Raw genomic sequence first — 24758 nt, 5'->3', positions numbered from 1 at the left:
TTTTGTTATTCTTCCCTTATGAAGGGCAAGCATCTTTAAATAGGAAGAACAAATATTGAAAGAAAGAAAAATAGAATGAAAGTACTGAAGAGTTGAGTGCAAGGTCATCTCATCACTTGAAATCTGTTCCCATCCACTAGACCCAATCATGCACCTGCACATGTTTTCTGAAGGACTGCTAGGGAGCCAGCCGGGTGGTGAAGGATCTGTAAACCATAATCTGTGCTCAAACACTGCAAAATCTTGGAGGGAGGAGTTTCACAGGGAGAAGCAAAAACAAGGGATAACAACCACTATTCTCAAATATTTGAAAAGTCATCAATTAGAAGTGCCAGTACAATTAATGTCTGTGGTTTAAAGGAAGAGAAGAGGGGGACTGGGTGAGTAGGACAGATGGAGATCAAATTCTGGATCAAGGTAAAAGATCTTTGTAATGAAATTACTCCATCAGTAGAATGGGATGTTTCACCAAGCATTGAAAGAACCCAACCCACAGAGGGCAGACAGCAGAAGCAAGAAGAACTACAATTCTGCAGCCTGTGAAAGAAAAACCACATTCACAGAAAGACAGACAAAATGAAAAGGCAGAGGGCTTTGTACCAGATGGAGGAACAATATAAAACCCCAGAAAAACAATTAAATGAAGTGGAGATAGGCAACCTCCCAGGAAAAGAATTCAAAATAATGATAGTGAAGATGATCCAGGACCTCGGAAAAAGAATGGAGGCAAAGATCGAGAAGATGCAAGAAATGTTTAACAAAGACTTAGAAGAATTAAAGAACAAACACCTAGAAGAATTAAAGAACAAACAAACAGAGGTGAACAATACAATAACTGAAATGAAAAATACATTAGAAGGAATCAATAGCAGAATAACTGAGGCAGAAGAATGGGTAAGTGACCTGGAAGACAGAATGGTGGATTCACTGCTGCAGAACAGAATAAAGAAAAAAGAATGAAAAGAAATGAAGACAGCCTAAGAGACCTTTATGACAACATTAAACACAACTACATTCGCATTATAGGGGTCCTAGAAGGAGAAGAGAGACAAAGGACCCGAGAAAATATTTGAAGAGATTATAGTCGAAAACTACTCTAACATGGGAAAGGAAATAGCCACCCAAGTCCAGGAAGCACAGACAGTCCCAGGCAGGATAAACCCAAGTAGAAACACACTGAGACACATAGTAATCAAATTGACAAAAATTAAAGACAAAGAAAAATTATTGAAAGCAACATGAAAAATATGACAAATAACAGACAAGGGAACTCCCATAAGGTTAACAGCTGATTTCTCAGCAGAAACTCTACAAGCCAGAAGGGAGTGGCACGATATATTTAAAGTAATGAAAGGGAAGAACCTACAACCAAGATTACTTTACCCAGCAAGGATCTCATTCAGATTCAACGGAGAAATCAAAAGCTCTACAGACAAGCAAAAGCTAAGAGAATTCAGTACCACCAAACCAGCTCTACAACAAATGCCAAAGGAACTTCTCTAAGTGGGAAACACAAGAGAAGAAAAGGACCTACAAAAAAAACCCCATAACAATTAAGAAAATGGTAATAGGAACATAGATATCGATAATTACCTTATATGTGAATGAATTAAATGCTCCAACCAAAAGACACAGGCTTCCTGAATGGATACAAAAACAACACCCATATATATGCTGTCTACAAGAGACCCACTTCAGACCTAGGGACACATACAGACTGAAAGTGAGGGGATGGAAAAAGATATTCCATGCAAATGGAAGTCAAAAGAAAGCTGGAGTAGCTATTCTCATATCAGACAGAAGAGACTTTAAAATAAAGACTATTACAAGAGACAAAGAAGGACACTACATAATGATCAAGGGATCGATCCAAGAAGAAGATATAACAATTATAAATATATATGCACCCAACACAGGAGCACTTCAATACATAAGGCAACTGCTAACAGTTATAAAAGAGGAAATCGACAGTAACACAGTAATAGTGGGGGACTTTAACACTTCACTTACACCAATGGACACATCATCCAAAATGAAAATAAATAAGGAAACAGAAGCTTTAAATGAAACAATAGACCAGATAGATTGAAGTGATATTTACAGGACATTCCATCCAAAAACAGCAGATTACACTTTCTTCTCAAGTGTGCACGGAACATTCTCCAGGATAGAGCACATCTTGGGTCACAAATCAAGCCTCGGTAAATTTAAGAAAATTGAAATCATATCAAGTATCTTTTCTGACCACAATGCTATGAGATTAGAAATCAATTACAGGGGGGAAAAAAACATAAAAAACACAAACACATGGAGGCTAAACAATACGTTACTAAATAACCAAGAGATCACTGAAGAAATCAAGGAGGATATCAAAAAATACCTAGAGACAAATTACAATGAAAACACGATGATCCGAAACCTATGGGATGCAGCAAAAGCAGTTCTAAGAGGGAGGTTTAGAGCAATACAAGCCTACCTCAAGAAACAAGAAAAATCTCAAATAAACAATCTTAACCTTACACCTAAAGGAACTAGAGAAAGAAGAACAAACAAAATCCAAAGTTAACAGAAGGAAAGAAATCATAAAGATCAGAGCAGACATAAATGAAATAAAAACAAAGAAAACAATAGCAAAGATCAATAAAACTAAAAGCTGGTTCTCTGAGAAGATAAACAAAATTGATAAACCCTTAGCCAGATTCATCATGAAAAAAAGGAAGAGGACTCAAATCAATAAAATTAGAAATGAAAAAGGAGAAGTTACAACAGACACTGCAGAAATAGAAAGCATCATAAGAGACTACTACAGGCAACTCTATGCCAATAAAATGGACAACCTGGAAAAAATGGACAAATTCTTAGAAAGGTATAACCTCCCAAGATAGCCACGGCAATCAGAGAAGAAAAAGAAATAAAAGGAATACAAATTGGAAAAGAAGAAGTAAAACTCACTGTTTGCAGATGACATGATACTATACATAGAGAAACCTAAGATGCCACCAGAAAACTACTAGAGCTAATCAATGAATTTGGTAAAGTTGCAGGATACAAAATTAATGCACAGAAATCTCTTACATTTCTATACACTAACAACAAAAGATCAGAAAGAGAAATTAAGGAAACAATCCCATTCACCATTGCAACAAAAAGAATAAAATACCTAGGAATAAACCTACCTAAGGAGACAAAAGACCTGTATGCAGAAAAATATTAAGACACTGATGAAAGAAATCAAAGATGACACCAACAAATGGAGAGATATATCATGTTCTTCGATTGGAAGAATCAATATTGTGAAGATGACTATACTACCCAAAGCAATCTACAGATTCAATGCAATCCCTATCAAATTACCAGTGGCATTTTTTCAGAACTAGTACAAAAAATCTTAAAATTTGTATGGAGACACAAAAGACCCTGAATAGCCAAAGCAGTCTTGAGGGAAAAAAAGGGAGCTGGAGAATCAGACTCCCTGACTTCAGACCATACTACAAAGCTACAGTAATCAAGACAATAAGGTACTGGCACAAAAACTGAAATATAGATCAATGGAACAGGATAGAAAGCCCAGAGATAAACCCACACACCTATGTCAACTAATCTATGACAAAGGCAAGGATATACAACGGAAAAAAGACAGTCTCTTCATTAAATGGTGCTGGGAAAACTGGACAGCTACATGTAAAAGAATGAAATTAGAACACTCCCTAACACCATACACAAAAATAAACTCAAAACGGATTAAAGATCTAAATGTAAGACTGGACACTATAAAACTCTTAGAGGAAAACATAGGAAGAACACTCTTGGACATAAATCACGGCAAGATCTTGTTTGACCCACCTCCTAGAGTAATGGAAATAAAAACAAAAATAAACAAATGGAACCTAATGAAACTTAAAAGCTTTTGCAAAGCAAAGGAAACTACAACAAGACGAAAAGACAACCCTCAGAATATATTTGCAAATGAATCATCGGACAGAGGATTAATCTTCAAAATATATAAACAGCTCATGCAGCTCAATAGTAAAAAAACAAACAACCCAATCCAAAAATGGGAAGAAAGCCTAAATAGACATTTCTCCAAAGAAGATATACAGATGGCCAAAAAGCATGAAAAGCTGCTCAACATCACGAATTATTAGAGAAATGCAAATCAAAACTACAATGAGGTATCACCTCACACCAGTTAGAATGGGCATCATCAGAAAATCTACAAACAACAAATGCTGGAGAGGGTGTGGAGAAAAGGGAACCCTCTTGCACTGTTGGTGGGAATGTAAATTGATATGGCCACTATAGAGAACAGTATGGAGGTTCCTCAAAAAAGTAAAAATAGAATTACCATATGATCCAGCAATCCCACTACCTGGCATATACCCTGAGAAAACTATAATTCGAAAAGACACATGCACCCCAATGTTCATTGCAGCACTATTTACAATAGCCAGGCCATGGAAGCAAGCTAAATGCCCATTGACAGATGAATGGATAAAGAAGATGTGGTACATATATACAATGGAATATTACTCAGCCATAAAAAGGAACCCAATTGGGTCATTTGTAGAGACATGGATGGATCTAGAGACTGTCATACAGAGTGAAGTTAAGTCAGAAAGAGAAAAACAAATATCGTATATTAATTCATATATGTGGAACCTAGAAAAATGGTACAGATGAACTGGTTTGCAGGGCAGAAATAGAGACACAGATGTAGAGAACAAACATAAGGACACCAAGGGGGAAAGTGGTGGGGGGGTGGGGATGGTGGTGGGATGAATTGAGAGATTGGGATTGACATATATACACTAATATGTATAAAATAGATAACTAATAAGAACCTGCTGTATAAAAAATAAATAAAATTAAAAATAAATAAATGAACATATAATTTAATGTAAGCATGTAAAACGTGCTGTGGGAAAAGAAAAAAAAGAAAGAACCCAACCCACCCCAGTTAAAAGTGATGAGTCAGGGACAACATAGAAGAGACTCTTGCACTGGGAGAGAGGCTGGAGTTAATGATTTCTGAGACCCTGATTGTCCTTCAAGACTGTAGGATTTTATTTCTTCGGTCTTGAGGCTGGGTAAGTACAGGGCTTGCAGGCCTGTGGTGTGCAGCCCAACACGGAGTGTTCCTGATTTGCTGACTTAACAAGATTTACAGGATAGTGCCTTGTACCTACACTCCAGGGGTTCGTTTCTAAGCCTCAGAGTGGTCCCCAGGCTGAGGTGTTGGGTGCCCCCACCTCCAGCCCAGCAGCCTCCCACTTTAAGATGGCCCCATGACTCATAGTCATTTAGCTACTTTGAGCCTCAGCCTCATGTAAGGACTGGGTGTGAAGTCCCTCTGGGTTATTTGTAGTAGTTGTGAGGATTAACTAAGATAATGCCTATGAGTTCTCAGTAAACATTAGATTCCCAGATTCCAATTATTTCCCACTGTCCCCTGTTCCTTCCAGAATCCTCCATTGTGACATGAGATCTGTCCAAACAAGGCTTCCAGCCACTGTTGGTCGGATATGAGGAATGGAGAGGAGCTCTTACCTTGCCACTAAGGAAACTTTATTTCTAGTATAACTGGATTCTTGGGGAAAGATTTGTGGTTCTACCCTTGAAAGGCAAAGGGGCTGTTGTGCCATTTGCCAGCTCAGGAGCCATGAGGAGATATATGGTGTCCCATTCCTGGCAGATCCTGAAGAAGGAATTGGTGAGGAGTGTCTTCCCTCTTCCTGACAGGGAAGAGTGGAAGACTGAACAGACAGGTATTTTGAGGGAGAGGCAGGTGTAGGAGGCGGCCTCGGATGAGGCCGTGGCCTCATCCTGTACCTTGGCCACCCTGTACCTTTTGGAATCACAGAGTTCCAGATTAGGCTTCAGAAAGACTGAATTCTGACAGAGAAGGCCACGTAGGCTACTCTGCCCTTGACGCTGAGCGAATCACAGGCTACGCTCTGAGCCCCTGAGAACTGCTCCGTACTCGCCCTTCCTGCTTTAGGAGATTCAGAGAGAATAAGGCACAGCAACAGGGTAGAGTAATAGCTTAAGCTTATGGACTCTGGACCCAGACTTCTTAGGTTCAAATCCTAGCACCTACTAGTCATGTGACTAATATTAATATTAGGCAAGTTACTTGATTTACTATGCTTCTTTTCTCCTCTGCAAAGGGTGATGATAACATTAGTACCTACCACACTGATTTATTGTTGAGGATTAAGTGAACCGATACATACAAGGGCTTACAATAGTGTCTGACAATGGCAAATTGTATTCAGTAAATGTTAATTTTATTAATAAAGACTCTCCTCATATTTCTTTTAGATACATAATTTTTAAAGAAAATATCACAGTTATAGGTTAAGCACCTCACCGTCTCACTCCGTTTCTCCTCACTGGTAACCACTGTCCTGAGATTGATGTGTACCTTTCCTACCTATATTTAAAATTTTTATTACATATGTATGTATTCATAAGCAACTACAATATGCAGCACATTTTGAGAAATGGTATCATAAATGGCATCTCATCTCACCTTTCATCCACTCAAAATCATGTGTGAGCTTTACCCTCATTGACACACACAGCTCTGGTGCCATGTCCAGTCCTGTGACTGTACTGGATGTGGGGTGCTGATGTACCCCCTACTGATGCACACTTGTGTTTTCATCTCTTCACTGTTACACTGTGCCCTGGTCACTCTCATGGCTCTCTCCAGGTGCACAAGTGAGTTTCTCTAACCTGCATACATAAAGTGCATATGATTCCTTGATTGTAAAGTACACACATCCTCAGCTTTTCAAAATGTTGCCAAATTGCTCTCCAACATATTTGTACCATATTTCCCATTTCCCCAATCTAAGTGTAAAATAGTATCCTGTTACTTTCATTACATTTCCATTTTTTCTAGCGATGTTCAGAACATTTTCATTGTTTATAATTGATTTGAGTTTTCCCTCTGAATTACCTGTTCGTATCCTTTGTTCATTTTTCTACTGGGTTATCTGTATTTTTCTTTTAATTTGTAGGATTTTAAAAGTTAAAATAAAAAATCCCAGATAGTAATCCTGTATAACAGTAATTCTTTATAATTCTGAATAGTAATCCTTTGTCTATTATATGCATGGCAAATATATTCTTCCAGTCTGGAAAAAAAAAAAAAAAAGACTGTAGGATTTTATAACAACTCAAAGGCATCCTAAAAAGGGGCAGATCCTGTTAACATAACAAGAATTACTTTTCAGTTTTAAGACACCAATTAGTAGACCCTCTTGTTTTAAGTAAAACTCAAATTCTACTAAATCATCATTTGGAGAGTCCCTTGGACTCCCTGGAAAATGTGATCTATGTTTAAGTGGCTCTAATAGTTTCAATAGACTAAGAGGTACTCCAACTACAGTGGGAGGGACTGGGTTCTAGAATCACCCTGAGTGATGTCAACCCTTCTATGAATGCATGAAGTTCAGTTTCTTAAGTAACATATGAAGATGGCTGGCCTCTGAAGGACAAAACTGTCAAAGGGCTATGTTATGGTGAGTTCACTAAAGGGAGGCAGATTGCAGGAATATATTTTAGTTTTTTCTTTGGCAACGGGTAAATCCCACTCTTAGCATTCACTTTTTTTTTAACATCTTTATTGGAGTATAATTGTTTTACAATGGTGTGTTAGTTTCTGCTGTATAACAAAGTGAATCAGCTATATGCATACATATATCCCCATATCCCCTCCCTCTTGCATCTCCCTCCCACTCTCCCTATCCCACCCCTCTAGGTGGTCGCAAAGCACCGAGCTGATCTCCCTGTGCTATGTGGCTGCATCCCACTAGCTATCTATTTTACATTTGGTAGTGTATATATGTCCATGCCACTCTCTCACTTCGTCCCAGCTTACCCTTCCCCCTCCCCATGTCCTCAAGTCCATTCTCTATGCCCCAGCATTCACTTTAAATCATGGGTTACAACCCATTAGCGGATGACAAAATCAAGTCCATGGGCCTCAATCAGCACTTTCACTTTATTACTTTAGTGAAACAGAATAGAATAGAATAGAATAGAATAGAATAGAATAGAATAGAATAGAAAATATCAGAATGCATTACACATAGCAAGGGTAAATACTGTTTTATGAAACTTTCATGTCAGTTAAATGTGTGGGTGAGATATAAATGTATTTCTTAACTTGGTCACTCTAAAGAACTCAAGCTTAGGGACAGGGACACAACCATGCAGAAAGAGCAGGGAGACAGAGACTCTGCGAGATGACGAGTTTTAATGACACAAATGACACCCACAATCACACTTGGCTCTTCAGACAACTTGATCTTTGGGACTCAAATTTGTACAGAGTAAAGCAACACAGAGGAGCACACAAGTGACATGGGCAATACTCCTGCTTCCAGCGAGGGGGCAAGACATCTACATTTCATCATCAAAGTATCTTTTTATTCTTCTCAAATAAAAGCCTTAATTTGCTCTGGCCTCCAAACGGGCTCTAATCCCAGATCCCCATTTCCTTTCAAGACATGTTCTCTTCCCGTGAGGCCAGCTTAAACAGAAACCGCCTCACCAGAACAGCTTTTCTGTCCCTCAGTAGTCTCTAATCTAGTTGTGATGTATACAACCAGGTTTGTGCAGGTAGGGAATACACGAGACAGAGGACCGCTTTGGTGGTGCTTGTTTGGGTGGTGTTTCTTCACTGGATTTTGGTGACTGCTTCATGGATGGAGCTGGCCACATAATCTAGGTTTTTGGTGGTTAAGCCACACATGTTGATCCGACCACTTGGCAGCAGATAGATGTGCTTTTCATTGACCAGATACTCAACCTGCTTGGCTGTTGAAAACCAAAAGAGATACATAATCAGAGCAGTAGGAATCCTTTAAGTAATGGAGGTCCAGAGAGTCCATTACAATGACAATTTCCTTTCTTCCCCCTAACACAGAGAAGCAAAACAATAGGAGTTATTTTGTCCACCTGACACAGTGAGAAATACGCTCAGCAGATTCTGGAAACTACTCTTATGAGCTAATTTCCTAATCCCCAGCAAGTTTAACACGGTTCTTCCTGACGGGAATTTTAATCTGGGACTACCTCCCAACCAAACCTTGGAGGTTACGTTCACCGGGACACCCTATCCACTCAACCAAACCCACAGACCTAAGAACAATCCATTAATATGAAAAACTGGTTAAGAACTGCTTTGTTTATCTCTTCCTTTACCTCTATTTGTTTAAGCCTGAGCACCCAGAGCAACTTCCCTTTGACGTTTCATTTTCACAGTACATTGGACAAGGCCCTGAGATGAGCATTGCTGGATAAATGCTGTGTGTGCGAACCCGCAGCCTGAACACTGCAGAGACCTCTCGGGCCTGGCGCATCTCAGCTCTCATTCACACACACACACACACAGGAGGGTTTTCCCATGAGTCTGCAGAAACGCTGCTGTATGAAATGGGAAGGGACTGCCTGTACTTCCCTTCTGCCACAATCTCTAGAGCTTTTTTTGCTTTATTGCAAATCCATGAGAGAATTTTAGCTGATTTTTTTCCCCTAAGTAATTAGCACCCTTAAGGCACCATCAATTTGAGGGATCAGGATAATAATAATTGTCATGGACTGAATGTTTGTGTCTCTCCAAAATTCATACTTTGAAACCCTAAGCCCCATTGTGATGGTATTAGGAGGTGGAGCCTTTGGCTGGTAATTAGGTTTAGATGAGGTCACGAGGGTAAGCATGCATGATGGGAATAGTGACCTTTATAAGAAGAGACCAGAGAGGCTTGCTCATGCACGAGCTCTCTCTCTCTCTCTCCCCGCCTCACCTCCTCCCTTCATGTGAGGATACAGCAAGAAGACAGCCACTTGCAAGCTAGGAAGAGAAACCCGATCAGAACCTGTTGATGCTGGCATCCTGATCTCAGACTTCCCAGCCTCCAGAACTGTGAGGAATAAATTTCTGTTGTTTAAGCCACCCAGTCTATGACATTTTGTTATAGCAGCCCAAGCAGACTAAGACAGTAATAAAATCATAATCATCAGAGGAGCAAACATTGGGTGCCAGGCAGTGTTCTAAGCACTTTATATTAGCTCAGTTAATCTTGATAATAACCTTATCGCCCCCATGTTACAGATGGCATAGATGGAAGTTAAATGACCTTCCCAAGGTCACACAGCTAGTCAGCTGTGAATCTGGAATTTTAAGGTAGGCAGTATAACTCCCGGCTCTCAGCTCTTAGCCAGGATACTATACTGCCTCTGTATGGAAGTGAAAAACCTAGACCCTGTACTCAGTGCTACCTTTGGGCCCCTCCAAACAAAGCCACCTTCACAGTAGCCCTGATCAGCTTTAACTATGTGAATTACAGCCATCCAAGGAGAGAGCGCCTAACCTCACACATCAACAGAGCCACGGGCACAGCACCTTGTAAAGCCTATGCCCCAGAGGTAGATGTTGTGGTTACAGGGCTCCCGCCCCGTTTTCTTAAATAGAAATGAAACTTCTCTACTTTTATGGGGAAAGGGAGTATCACAGTTGAGAAGCTAGTAAAAGTTAGGGACTTTTCCCTAGAAAAAGGCCAATATAGGCATACCCAATTTTAAAAATATTTCAGGATGAAAGCCCCTGTTCTGAGAGATAAAATGTAGAAAAGGAAGTACCACAACATGAGAATTGTAGAAACTATGTGGCGGGCACATGGGGTTCAAGTCCTCTAACTTTTCTGTATGTTTAAAATTTTTCCTAATAAAATGTCGGGAAGAAAAAAAACAAACCCTGTTTTTAAAAAGGGTAAATAATGCCAAGTTCTAAAAGTATAACTTTATGTTATAAGGCCAGGTCTATTCTCACCACTTTTCAATTCATAATAAAACTAATTTCCTACTCTGGAGAGTGGGACAATATGGATACTTCATGGGAAGACATCCCCACCTTGTGAGCTTTTAGAATATTACTACTCACATGCACCCCAGTGTTCACTGCAGCACTCTTTACAATAGCCAGGTCATGGAAGCAAGCCCATCGACAGACAAATGGATAAAGATGTGGTACATATGGACTATTACTCAGCCGTAAAAAGGAACAAAATTGGGTCATTTGTAGAGATGTGGGTGGACCTAGAGACTGTCATACAGAGTGAAGTAAGTCAGAAAGAGAAAAACAAATATCGTATATTAACACATATATGTGGAATCTAGAAAAATTGTACAGATTAACTGGTTTGCAAGGCAGAAATAGAGACACAGATGTAGAGAACAAACGTATGGACACCAAGGGGGGAAGTGGCGGGGTGGTGGTGGTGGGATGAATTGGGAGATTGGGATTGACATGTATACACTAATATGTATAAAATAGATAACTAATAAGAACCTGCTGCATAAAAAAATAAATTAAAAAAAAAAAAGAGGGCTTCCCTGGTGGCGTAGTGGTTAAGAATCCACCTGCCAATGTACGGGACATGGGTTCGAGCCCTGGTCCGGGAAGATTCCACATGCCACAGAGCAGCTAAGCCCGTATGCCACAACTACTAAGCCTGCGCTCTAGAGCCCGTGAGCCACAACTGCTGAAGCCCGCGTGCCTAGAGCCCCTGCTCTGCAATAAGAGAAGCCACCACAACAAAAAGCCCGCGCACCGCAACAAAGAGTAGCCGCTGCTCTCAGCAACTAGAGAAAACCCGCATGCAGCAAGGAAGACCCAATGCAGCCAAAAATTAAATAAATGAATAAATAAATAAATCTATTTAAAAAAAAAAAAGAAATGTGGCTGGGAAAAAAAAAAGAATATTACTACTAAACACCATTTCCATTACACTTAATATCTTAAAAATTGTATAAGGATGATTTTCCTTAATTAAGTGAACTAATTCCCCATTCCAGAACTGTGAGGACACCAAAGGCTAACTGAGCTATCCGTTTACTTTCTTGGTTAGCCTCATTTTACCCCAAAGTGTTTCAGTGAGTCTGCAATATACAGTCTTTACCACCTTTCTTTTGGCTTTTTTCTGAGCCCATTTCAAACAGGCACTCTGATGGCCCTGGTTTATAGTACCTCCCAGTACCTAAGGTTCTACTGACTACCCAAAGGCACACATCTGTCCCCTGAGCCACTCAGACACAAGCTCCACAGGGAGGTCATATCTGCACCATGCAACCAGTGGCTTGGCTTGAGGTGCTCAGGAATTACTTATTAAATGAATGAGTCCTCTATCATCAGACGGGATGGCCAATCACTGATACACCCTACTGACGGCTGACCAAGATCGTGCATGTCTGCCTGCTAGACTGTCAACTGACTTTTAATTCCAACTACCAATCTAAATTCTTATTTATGAAGTGAAAAGAGAATGTTGTAACCTAGGCAATGCTTGGAGACTAGGAAAGACCTGTTAAGAAATTAGGTCCTTCGATAATCATATGTAATATTTATACTCAAGGTTAAGGAAAACCCAAAAGGTGCCTAAGCATTTATAAAAGATGTTTCATAAATCAAGGCTCCAAGGTACAAATCCTGTTACTTCCCAGCTGGCTCTGAGCCACTTCCCAAGCCCATAAAAATGAAAGTATCTGAGTTATGTTCTGGAGGGTAGACCACACAATGCTCTTCTGAGACCCAAGCAGTCCAGGAGATGGGTGGGGCACACTGAGAAAATCTAATTTGTTCTGGTCCAAAGTCATAGCTGACCAAATGGGCAACAGCTAAGGGAGCCAAGCCCAAGAACACTGGCTGTGAGGAGTGCTGTGTCCAACAGTGAGTATTCGAGGCGGTGGGGCCACTTACGGTTCAACCCGGTGAAACTGAACATTCCAATCTGCTCCGTGATATGGTTCCAGGTTCCAGGGGTCTTGAGGGCTTCTAATCGTGCCCTGAGCTCAGATCTCATGGTCAGAATGCGGTCAGCCATTGTCTTCACGTTACCTGTCCTGAGTGGACAGCAATATGAATACCAATCCACACAGGAGAGATGGTACACGAAAACAGAAAAATTTTTTAAATGTAATTTAATCTGTAAGCTGAAAACATGATCACAACCTGCCTATTATGGTATGTGGATGCCTGGATGGGTGGATAAGGAGACCAGAGAGATAGACTTACTAGGCAGAAGGAAAGGACTTTATTTACTGATGGAGTTTATGGCTAGTCTTAGGTATACTGGCTGTAATACCACTTATGTTTTAACTCAGACTTCAGCTAGGTGCTGCTTGAGACAGGATAATGTATTTTATCAGGTGTAATTAAGTAGAGATTGCAGATTTAGCTACTACAAAAAAATTACTGTTTCAAAATAAGACAAAAAGTATATAAATTAGATAAGAATGAAGAGCCCCAAAATTGTTGCACTAACTTGAAGTTAGATATTCTATTTTATCAGAAATTCCTCCCTGTATTTCCCAACTTTAAGGGGAGGAAGCCTGGGTGGTGGGAGAGTGGGGGAAACTCCCATTCACTGAGGGCCTCCTTCCTATGTTCCCAGTGCTCTGTTACACACAGTGTAAGTGTCAGCCCTATTTTACAGAAATAATAACTGACACTCAAAAGAGGTTCAAGTATTTTTGTCCTGCCTCTGCCAGCATAAAAGGAAGAGACAGTTAAATGTAATGGGACAATCGCTGTTCTGCATCCCCACGCTTCGCCCATCGGCGTTGAGCCCCTTACCATTCATTAAAAAGCTCAGGGTCAGAGAGGGTATGGGCCACGATTCGTGCTCCCTGAGCAGGGGGATTGGACCACGTAATTCGCACTATCTTCTCCATCTGGGAAAGGACCCGGAGGATGCTATCAGGTTCTTTCGCAACCACGGTCAGATTCCCCACTCGCTCATCTAAAAGGAAGGAGGAGAATCAGCCTTGGGGCTCCGGGGGCGGCGAGGCTGGGGCAGCTGGGCTGTAACTCATGACAGCACTCACTGTAGAGCCCGAAGTTCTTGGAGAAGGACTGGGCACAGAAGAGCTCGAACCCTTCAGACACAAAATAGCGAATGGCCCAGGCGTCTTTTTCCAGGTTGCCAGATGCGAAGCCCTGATAGGCTGAGTCAAAGAAGGGGAACAGAAACCGGCGCTGCGAGAAAGGAAAGTGAGTCAGGGCAGGAAATCCTCCTGGAACCAACCTCAGACACCGGCCTTCCTTCCCCAACTGGTGCCTGGAAGGAATGTCTCACCCCTGTCCATTTCTCCTACCTCTTTCCTTTCTGCATCCAACTCCACTTTACATCTGTTTCTCTATTCACCTAAATACCAGCCAACAAATCTAACTTCGGTAAACCTTATTTTTTTAAGTATATTGTCCTAGAGTGTCACGATGCTGCTTTGCCAACAAGGGCACATCTGATCATGTCACTCCATGACATCAAAGATTTCCAGGGGCTCCCCACTGCCCTCAGAATAAAGTCCGAGGCTTCAGCACAGGACCTGGCCCCCATTTACCTCTCTAGCCTCATCACTCACTCGCCCCCTCCCCTGGAACTCCAGCCCGTACCAAGAATTACTTTTACTTCCTCATATGGACCATGACCTCTGCCTTGGGCTTTTGATGGTGCTCTTCCCTCTGCAGGAAACATTCCTTCCCTGCAGCCCTGACCCATCCTCATCCTTCAAGTCTAAACACGGAAACCACTTCTTTCAGGAAGGCTTCCTCTGCTACCACTAGCCCTCCCAAAATGCACGCACTCCCCAGAGTCTGGGCTATGTGCCTCCATAGGACCCCATCAACGCAGCTGTCTCACAGTACGTGGCTGTCTCCCCAAACCGGCTGTATGCTCTGAGGGCGGGACCACCTCTGCTTTGTTCACTATTGTCCCCCTATGGCACCTGGTACATAATAGTTTATCAAGAAGTATTCTTTAAACATGTTAATGAAGAATATATACACCTTGAGCTAGAAATTCCAGTGTAGAAAGTTATCCCAAAGAAATAATAAAAAGGAGGTTTGGGGCTTCCCTGGTGGCGCAGTGGTTGGGAGTCCGCCTGCCGATGCAGGGGACACGGGTTCGTGCCCCGGTCCGGGAGGATCCCACATGCCACAGAGCGGCTGGGCCTGTGGGCCATGGCCGCTGGGCCTGCGCGTCCGGAGCCTGTGCTCCACAACGGGAGAGGCCATGACAGTGAGAGGCCCGCGTACCGCAAAAAAAAAAAAAAAAAAAAAAAAAAAAATAGGAGGTTTATTACATATATTGTTCACAAGAGTAAGAAACCTGGGCACGAAATGGCCATCAACTGATTTAATCAATCTGTACTGTGACATAGCCATGCATGTCATGTATAACTACACTAAAAAAAAATTTAAAAAGAAAAGAGCCTGACATTCTGTATATCAAAATGTTAACAGTGGCTTTCTTTGGGTAATAGAATTTATAGTTAGTACTTATTTTTTCTTTGGGCTTTTCTCCATTTTTCCAAATTCTTCCGTAAATAGGTACTGCTGTTGAATACATCAAATATTAACACACACTATTTTAAGAGATGCTCTGAAAAGACAGTTACCTTCATGACAGAGGCAATCTGCTTCCACTGCTCCGGAGTTGGGTCAGTCCCAGTCGGGTTGTGTGCACAGGCGTGGAGGACAAAGATGGAGAACTCGGGAGCTTTCTGGAGAGAAGGAAGCTATGTAAGTTCTGACACCAGCAGGGACATGGGGGGCAGAGTCAGGGGCACAGAGGGCAGGTACTCCCTCCTTACGTGCCATTTCAGAAACCACCATCTGGCCTGAGTAGGGTGTCTCAGACTCTCTCACCTATCAACTGATCCAAAGACTTTTCCCTGCTCTTCTTGACGTCATAGCATTCTGTCTACTTTTTCTTCTAATAACCCACCTCCAGATCATTCAGAAAACCCTGGAGGTCTAGTCCTCTCTTCGCTGCATCCCAATAGTGATAAGACCGAATTTCTTTAAATCCAGCGGCAATAAAGACACCATTATGATTCTCTGCAAGCAAAGGGGTAAAATGTTAAATGTTTTACAAACACAAGGAGGCATGAACAGAAGGGACTCAAGGCAGCTTCCAGGGCCCTCACAGGCTCAACATCCACTGGGTGACATGGAGGTGAGGGGTTAAGATTGAGAGGAATGACTGTGACCAACAACAAGTTTGACCAGTCTAGTCATGCTGACTTACATCCTACTACAGTGGGACCTCCCTCCTCTGGGAAGGCTCAATATACACTAAAACACAAGTTCACCAAGAGTCTTGGGATAAAGTAGTCCCAATCTGAATTTAAGCATCAGGTTACCCATGTACTACCATAATCCACTGCTCAAGCCATTCTCATGTTAGTTGATCCAGGGCTGGGTTACATTTTCAGTGTAAGCAGTGAAATTCATGAGGATAATTCCTTCCCTGCCAGCCCCGACCCATCCTCATCCTTCAAGTCTAAACACGGAAACCACTTCTTCCAGGAAGGCTTCCTCTGCTACCACCAGCCCTCCCAAAACACACACACTCCCCAGAGTCTGAGCTATGTGCCTCCATAGGACCCCATCAATATAGCTGTCTCACAGTATGTGAGAATTCCTCTGGCTTCTCTGTTTCTCCTCTCGCTACAGCTACAGGACTCACCCCAGGTTGGTGAGGATACATAGACGGGCGTGTCCTTGTTGTTTGTTCCATTGTACCATCGCGCTAAGAACTCAGCTCCAATTCGAAGTGCACCTGTTCCCCCCAAACACTGCACACCTCCTACCTGGAAGAGAACAAGCAGGGTCACTGGTTATTTAATGGTGAGGTCAGATAATATTAGGGAAAATATGGTAATGATGAGCACTTCCTTAAATGTGTTATCTCTATAAAATGTCATAACTACATGAAAAAGTATTATTTGCCCATGTTTACAAACGAGGAAACTAAGGCTAAGAAGTGAAGCACCTTGCTCAAAGTTACCAGCTACTCAGCAGAAAGGTCAGATCTTCACCCAGGAAGTCTGGAAGTCTGACCCCCAAAGGAGCGTCCCTCTGAACACAGAGGGGGAGGACATACCTAGGCCCTAGGACATACCTCGGGCACACTAGAGTGTGCCCTGCAAAGCAAACCCATCCCTTTGCACCCATCCCAAGATCAAAACTGCCCTCCAACAGAAGCCGGTAAAAGAATGTTCCGAGCTTGCTATCATCAGTCTGCAATGCCCTTTCTCATCGCTATGACAAAGGCTTATTAATCCTTAGAAATGTTCTCACAGAACAAAGGTTATATGCAAATACTACTCTCCTCTCCTGAAGCTTCCTCTTATCTTAAAATGGCCTCACCTGGGCAATAATAAAAGTCCTACGTTTTACCGTTTACAAAATACCTTCACACACATTCTTGTTTGACCCTCACACAGCCCTGTAAAGTAAGTTCTAGATCCCCAATTTATACATGAGGAAATTGATTCAGAGAAGTGGTTCACCAAGGGATTCGCAGCTGGTGAGCGGCAGAGCTGGGTATAAATCCAGGCATTCTCACTCTACATCTAGTCACTAGGCCCTACTTCTGTTGTTCTGCCTAAACATCTTTGCTTTTGCCCCTTCACACTTCTAATTAGGTTTTAGCATAACTCTTTCAGTAGAGAAATGTCATTAATTACGTGTTGCTTAATATGTCTAAAGGAGAAAGAAAGAGAAAGATCACATAAGAATGTCTACTGAAAAGGAAGGACACACACCAATGTAATAACAGCAGCAACCTCTGGTGAGGGGCCTAGGATGTGGGAATAGTGGTCAAAGGGACTTTGGCCTAATCTACAAGTTGTTTTTTTAAAAAATAAGGAGAATGTATTCATGTATTATTTGGAAAATTTTTTAATAATTTAAAATATATATTTAGATGTCTGTAATTTGCTATAAAATAATTCAGTTTTGGCAGGGAGGGTGGGGGAATATACAAGACTGACCAAATACAGATCATTGTTGAAGCTAGCTGATGGATCCATGGGGGTTTGTTCATTACAGTTTTAACTACTTTTGTATATATTTGAAATTTCCCACAATAAAGAAGTAAAAAAAAAAAAACTTCCTAAAGAAGAAAAGCTTCCAAAATCTTTAAAAAAAAAAACTAACGTCAACACCAATGCTGAAAGATGACAAAGGGAAAAAAAAGAGAAAAAAAGAGACCTCTTTCATGAATATTGATACTAACTTCCTAAATATTGATGAACAGTATGAATCCAATAGTGCATATAAAAATACTCCCTTGGTCAAGTTAGTCATCCCACGAATGCACGATTATTAACAAATATAGGAGTGAGTCAGTTTTCCTGGACCTCTCCCATGTATATATGTTATTAAACTTTGATTTTCTCCTATTTTAAAAAAAAGAGAAAAGAAATATAAAATTTGTCATGCTGTTAGATAGAGAAAATGATCACCCAAATGATCATCATAACAGGAGAAAACAATAGAGTTATTTCTGATATAAATGCTTGGTAAAAAAAGAAGCAATGAGACTTCCTAAAAATAACTAAAAAGAAAAGAAAATAAGATCCAGCCATGATGAGTAAGTCAGCTTCATGAAGAACACTGAATCACGAGCAGAAGTTCCCTTTAAGCTAGGAACTAGGCAATAATACCAATTATCACTATTATTCCCCACTGCTCTATTTATATTCAGAGATCTGAGCATCTGTGAAAGAACATCGCCTGAAACATGAAACAGAAGCGAAGTTGACGTTCAGGAAAACGAGGAACTGAGCACAGCATCCACTGCAGAGAGGAGCAAAGGCAGTGGACTGGGATGGAAAAGGTCACTGTGCATCAGATGTGGTTCTTCAAAGTGGTCCCCCCGAGCACTGGTCCCTTCCCATTACTTTATTTTATTTTTATGTTAATAATTTCATTCATTCATTCATTCATTTATTACAGTAGGTCCTTGTTGGTTATCTATTTTAAATATAGCAGTGTGTACCTGTTGCTTCCCATTACCTTAAAGGTTTGGGCTTCACATTGTGACCTACCTGGATTCCTTACGCAAATCTCGACCAAGGTGATGTAACCTAAATGTACATTCATTTTTTATGGATTTGTCATCAGCTAAGCTGAATGTCAACTTTATTCATTATTTCATATTTCAAATACCTCAGCACTTTGTATAGGAATGTTGATACTTCCTATACAAATGAGCAAGGTCTCCCTTAAAGCAGGGACTTAAAGTTATCATGGATATGTGACAGGTGCATGTGGATATCAGTAAAGACATCCCCAAGCATAGTTTTTATATTTCCTGTGCTCAGCTTTTTTTTTTGTTTTTGGGGGGTTTTTTTGTTTTGTTTTAATTAATTTATTCTTTTTTCTTATTAGTCATCCATTTTATACACATCAGTGTATACATGTCAATCCCAATCTCCTGATGCATCCCACCACCACCTCCGCCCCCGCCACTTTCCCCCCTTGGTATCCATACGTATGTTCTCTACATCTGTGTCTCTATTTCTGCCCTGCAAACCAGTTCATCTGTACCATTTTCTAGGTTCCACATATATGCGTTAATACACGATATTTGTTTTTCTCTTTCTGACTTACTTCACTCTGTATGACAGTCTCTAGATGCATCCACATCTCTACAAATGACCCAATTTCGTTCCTTTTTATGGCTGAGTAATATTCCAGTGTATATATGTACCACATCTTCTTTATCCATTCATCTGTCGATGGGCATTTAGCTTGCTTCCATGGCCTGGCTATTGTAAATAGTGCTGCAATGAACATTGGGGTGCATGTGTCTTTTCGAATTATGGTTTTCTCAGGGTATATGCCCAGTAGTGGGATTGCTGGGTCATATGGTAATTCTAATTTTAGTTCTTTAAGGAACCTCCACACTGTTCTCCATAGTGGCTGTATCAATTTACATTCCCACCAACAGTGCAAGAGGGTTCCCTTTCCTCCACACCCTCTCCAGCATTTGTTGTTTGTAGATTTTCTGATGATGCCCATTCTAACTGGTGTGAGGTGATACCTCATTGTAGTTTTGATTTGCATTTCTCTAATAATTAGTGATGTTGAGCAGCTTTTCATGCTCTTTGGCCATCTGTATGTCTTCTTTGGAGAAATGTCTATTTAGATCTTCTGCCCATTTCCGGGTTGGGTTGTTTGTTTTTTTACTATTGAGCTGCATGAATTGTTTATATATTTTGGAGATTAATCCTCTGTCCGATGATTCATTTGCATATACTTTCTCCTATTCTGAGGGTTGTCTTTTTGTCTTGTTTATGGTTTACTTTGCTGTGCAAAAGCTTTTAAGTTTCATTAGGTCCCACTTGTTTATTTTTCTTTTTATTTCCATTACTCTAGGAGGTGGATCAAAAAAGATCTGTGATTTATGTCAAAGAGTGTTCTTCCTATGTTCTCCTCTAAGAGTTTTATAGTGTCCAGTCTTACAATTAGGTCTCTAATCCATTTTGAGTTTATTTTTGTGTATGGTGTTAGGGAGTGTTCTAATTTCATTATTTTACATATACCTGTCCAGTTTTCCCAGCACCACTTATTGAAGAGACTGTCTTTTCTCCATTGTATATCCTTGCCTCCTTTGTCATAGATTACTTGACCATAGGTGCATGGGTTTATCTCTGGGCTTTCTATCCTGTTCCATTGATCTATATTTCTGTTTTTGTACCAGTTCCATATTGTCTTGATTACTGTAGTATAGCTTTGTAGTATAGTCGGAAGTCAGGGAGTCTGACTCCTCCAGCTGCATTTTTTTCCCTCAAGACTGCTTTGGCTATTCGGGGTCTTTTGTATTGATTACTGTAGTATAGCTTTGTAGTATAGTCGGAAGTCAGGGAGTCTGATTCCTCCAGCTGCATTTTTTTCCCTCAAGACTGCTTTGGCTATTTGGGGTCTTTTGTATCTCCATACAAATTTTAAGTTTTTTTGTTCTAGTTCTGTAAAAAATGCCATTGGTAATTTGATAGGGATTGCATTGAATCTGTAGATTGCTTTGGGTAGTATAGTCATTTTCACAATATTGATTCTTCCAATCCAAGAACATGGTATATCTCTCCATCTGTTGGTATCATCTTTAATTTCTTTCATCAGTGTCTTATAGTTTTCTGCATACAGGTCTTTTGTCTCCTTAGGTAGGTTTATTCCTAGGTATTTTATTCTTTTTGTTGCAATGGTAAATGGGAGTGTTTCCTTAATTTCCCTTTCAGATTTTTCATCATTACTGTATAGGAATGCAAGAGATTTCTGTGTATTAATTTTGTATCCTGCAACTTTACCAAATTCATTGATTAGCTCTAGTAGTTTTTTGATGGCATCTTTAGGATTCTCTATGTATAGTATCATGTCATCTGCAAACAGTGACAGTTTCACTTCTTATCCAATCTGTATTCCTTTTATTTCTTTTTCTTCTCTGATTGCTGTGGCTAGGACTTCCAAAAGTATGTTGAATAATAGTGGCAAGAGTGGACATCCTTGTCTTGTTCCTGATCTTAGAGGAAATGCTTTCAGTTTTTCACCATTGAGAATGATGTTTGCCGTGGGTTTGTCGTATATGGCCTTTATTATGTTGAGGTAGGTTCCCTCTATGCCTACTTTCTGGAGAGTTTTTATCATAAATGGGTGTTGAATTTTGTCAAAAGCTTTTTCTGCATCTATTGAGATGATCATATGGTTTTTCTTCTTCAATTTGTTAATATGGTGTATCACATTGATTGATTTGCATATATTGAAGAATCCTTGCATCCCTGGGATAAATCCCACTTGGTCATGGTGTGTATGATTCTTTTAATGTGTTGTTCGTTTCTGTTTGCTAGTATTTTGTTGAGGATTTTTGCATCTATATTCATCAGTGATATTGGTCTGTAATTTTCTTTTCTTGGAGTATCTTTGTCTGGCTTTGGTAACAGGGTGATGGTGGCCTCATACAATGATTTCGGGAGTGTTCCTTCCTCCGAAAATTTTTGCAAGAGTTTGAGAAGGATGGGTGTTAGCTCTTCTCTAAATGTTTGATAGAATTCACCGGTGAAGCCATCTGGTCCTGTACTTTTGTTTGTTGCAAGATTTTTTTTTTTTTTTTTTGTGGTACACGGGCCTCTCACTGCTGTGGCCTCTCCCGTTGCAGAGTACAGGCTCCGGACGCGCAGGCTCAGTGGCCATGGCTCACTCCATGGCACGTGGGATCTTCCCAGACCGGGGCACGAACCCATGTCCCCTGCATCGGCAGGCGGACTCTCAACCACTGTGCCACCAAGGAAGCCCTGTTGCAAGATTTTTAATCACAGTTTCAATTTCATTACTTGTGACTGGTCTGTTCATTTTATCTATTTCTTCCTGGTTCTGGAGGAAGAGGGGAGGTTATACCTTTCTAAGAATTTGTCCATTTCTTCCAGGTTGTCCATTTTATTGGCATACAGTTGCTCGTAGTAATCTCTTAGGATGCTTTGTATTTCTGCGGTGTCTTGTAACTTCTCTTTCATTTCTAATTTTATTGATTTGAGTCCAGTCCCTCTTTTTCTTGATGAGTCTGGCTAAGGGTTTATCAATTTTGTTTATCTTCTCAAAGAACAAGCTTTTAGTTTTATTGATCTTTGCTACTGTTTTCCTTGTTTCTATTTCATTTATTTCTGCTCTGATCTTTATGATTTGTTTCCTTCTGCTAACTTTGCATTTTGTTTGTTCTTCTTTCTCTAGTTCCTTTAGGTGTAAGGTAGATTGTTTACTTGAGATTTTTCTTGTTTCTTGAGGTAGGCTTGTATAGCTATAAAATTCCCTCTTAGAACTGCTTTTGCTGCATCCCATAGGTTTTGGATCGTCGTGTTTTCATTGTCATTTGTCTCTAGGTATTTTTTGATTTCCTCTTTGATTTCTTCAGTGATATCTTGGTTAGTTAGTAGCATATTGTTTAGCCTCCATGTGTTTGTGTTTTTTTCCTTGCAATTCATTTCTAATCTCATAGCACTGTGATCAGAAAAGATACTTGATATGATTTCAGTTTTCTTAAATTTACTTGGCTTGATTTGCGATCCAAATGTGATCTATCCTGGAGAATGTTCCGTGCACACTTGAATAGAAAGTGTAATCTGCTCTTTTTGGATGGAATGTCCTATAAATATCTCTGGTCTATTGTTTCATTTAAAGCTTCTGTTTCCTTATTTATTTTCATTTTGGATGATCTGTCCATTGGTGTAAGTGAGGTGTTAAAGCCCCCCACTATTATTGTGTTACTGTCGATTTCCTCTTGTATAGTTGTTAGCATTTGCCTTATGTATTGAGGTGCTCCTACGTTGGGTGCATATATATTAATAATTGTTATTTCTTCTTCTTGGATCCCCTGATCAATATGTAGTGTCCTTCCTTGTCTCTTGTAACATTCTTTATTTTAAAGTCTATTTTATCTGATATGAGTATTGCTACTCCAGCTTTCTTTTATTTCCATTTCCATGGAATATCTTTTTCCATCCCCTCACTTTCAGTCTGTATGTGTCCCTAGGTGTGAAGTGGGTCTCTTGTAGACAGCATATATATGGGTCTTGTGTTTGTATCCATTCAGCAAGCCTGTGTCTTTTGGTTGGAGCATTTAATCCATTCACATTTAGGGTAATTATCAATATGTGTGTTCCTATGACCATTTTCTTAATTGTTTTGGGTTTGTTTTTGTAGGTCCTTTTCTTCTCTTGTGTTTCCCACTTAGAGAAGTTCCTTTAGCATTTGTTGTAGTACTGTTTTGGTGGTACTGAATCCTCTTACCTTTTGCTTGTCTGTAAAGCTTTTGATTTCTCCATCGAATCTGAATGAGATCCTGGCTGGGTAGAGTAATCTTGGTTGTAGGTTCTTCCCTTTCATCACTTTAAGTATATCATGCCACTCACTCCCTTCTGGCTTGTAGAGTTTCTGCTGAGAAATCAGCTGTTAACCTTATGGGAGTTCCCTTGTATGTTATTTGTCATTTTTCCCTTGCTGCTTTTATTAATTTTTCTTTGTCTTTAATTTTTGCCAATTTGATTACTATGTGTCTCGGCATGTTTCTACTTGGGTGTATCCGGTATGGGATTCTCTGCGCTTCCTGGACTTGGGTGGCTATTTCCTTTCCCACGTTAGGGAAGTTTTCGACTATAATCTCTTCAAATATTTCCTCTGGTCCTTTCTCTCTCTCTCTTCTCCTTCTGGAACCCCTATAAGGCGAATGTTGTTGCGTTTAATGTTGTCCCAGAGGTCTCTTAGGCTGTCTTCATTTCTTTTCACTCTTTTTACTTTATTTTGTTATGCAGCAGTGAATTCCACCATTCTCTCTTCCAGGTCACTTATCCGTTCTTCTACCTCAGTTATTCTGCTATTGATTCCTTCTAGTGTAGTTTTCATTTCAGTTATTGTATTGTTCATCTCTGTTTATTTGTTCTTTAATTCTTCTAGGTCTTTGTTAAACATTTCTTGCATCTTCTTGATCTTTGCCTCCATTCTTTTTCCGAGGCCCTGGATCATCTTCACTATTATTATTCTGAATTCTTTTTCTGGAAGATTGCTATCTCCATTTCATTTAGTTGTTTTTCTGGGGTTTTATCTTGTCCCTTCATCTGGTACATAGCCCTCTGCCTTTTCATCTTGTCTATCTTTCTGTGAATGTTGTTTTTGTTCCACAGGCTGCAGGATTGTAGTTCTTCTTGCTTCTGTTGTCTGCCCTCTCCTGTGCTCAGCTTTTAACCCCACCCTTTCTCTCCCACTCCAAAAAGCAAAGTCATTAACTAAAAGAAGTCACAAAGTCAGTAAACTAGATTGGAAATGTGTTTGGAAGAGATAAACCCACTTCACTAACAGTAACTAATTCTTTATTTTTTTATTTTTATTTTTTGCAGTACGCGGCCTCTCA

General features: G+C 40.3%; 1 protein-coding gene across 1 annotated transcript in view; it reads right to left on the bottom strand.

Annotated features, from left to right (window-relative positions):
* Nucleotides 1-8251: 8251 nt before the first annotated feature.
* GOT1 (glutamic-oxaloacetic transaminase 1) overlaps nt 8252-24758 on the bottom strand; it is a 29646-nt gene continuing 13139 nt past the window's right edge. The window contains exons 3-9 of the mRNA XM_067709726.1: nt 16542-16665; nt 15798-15910; nt 15469-15573; nt 13897-14047; nt 13646-13811; nt 12770-12912; nt 8252-8829 (exon numbers count right to left, since the gene is read on the bottom strand). Coding sequence (XP_067565827.1) covers nt 8690-8829; nt 12770-12912; nt 13646-13811; nt 13897-14047; nt 15469-15573; nt 15798-15910; nt 16542-16665 — 942 coding nt within the window. The 3' untranslated portion in view covers nt 8252-8689. The remainder of the gene's footprint in view (nt 8830-12769; nt 12913-13645; nt 13812-13896; nt 14048-15468; nt 15574-15797; nt 15911-16541; nt 16666-24758) is intronic.

The sequence above is a fragment of the Pseudorca crassidens genome, chromosome 16 (genome assembly GCF_039906515.1).
Source record: "Pseudorca crassidens isolate mPseCra1 chromosome 16, mPseCra1.hap1, whole genome shotgun sequence".
Lineage (NCBI taxonomy): Eukaryota > Metazoa > Chordata > Mammalia > Artiodactyla > Delphinidae > Pseudorca > Pseudorca crassidens.
This window is presented reverse-complemented; position numbering and strand designations above follow the sequence as displayed.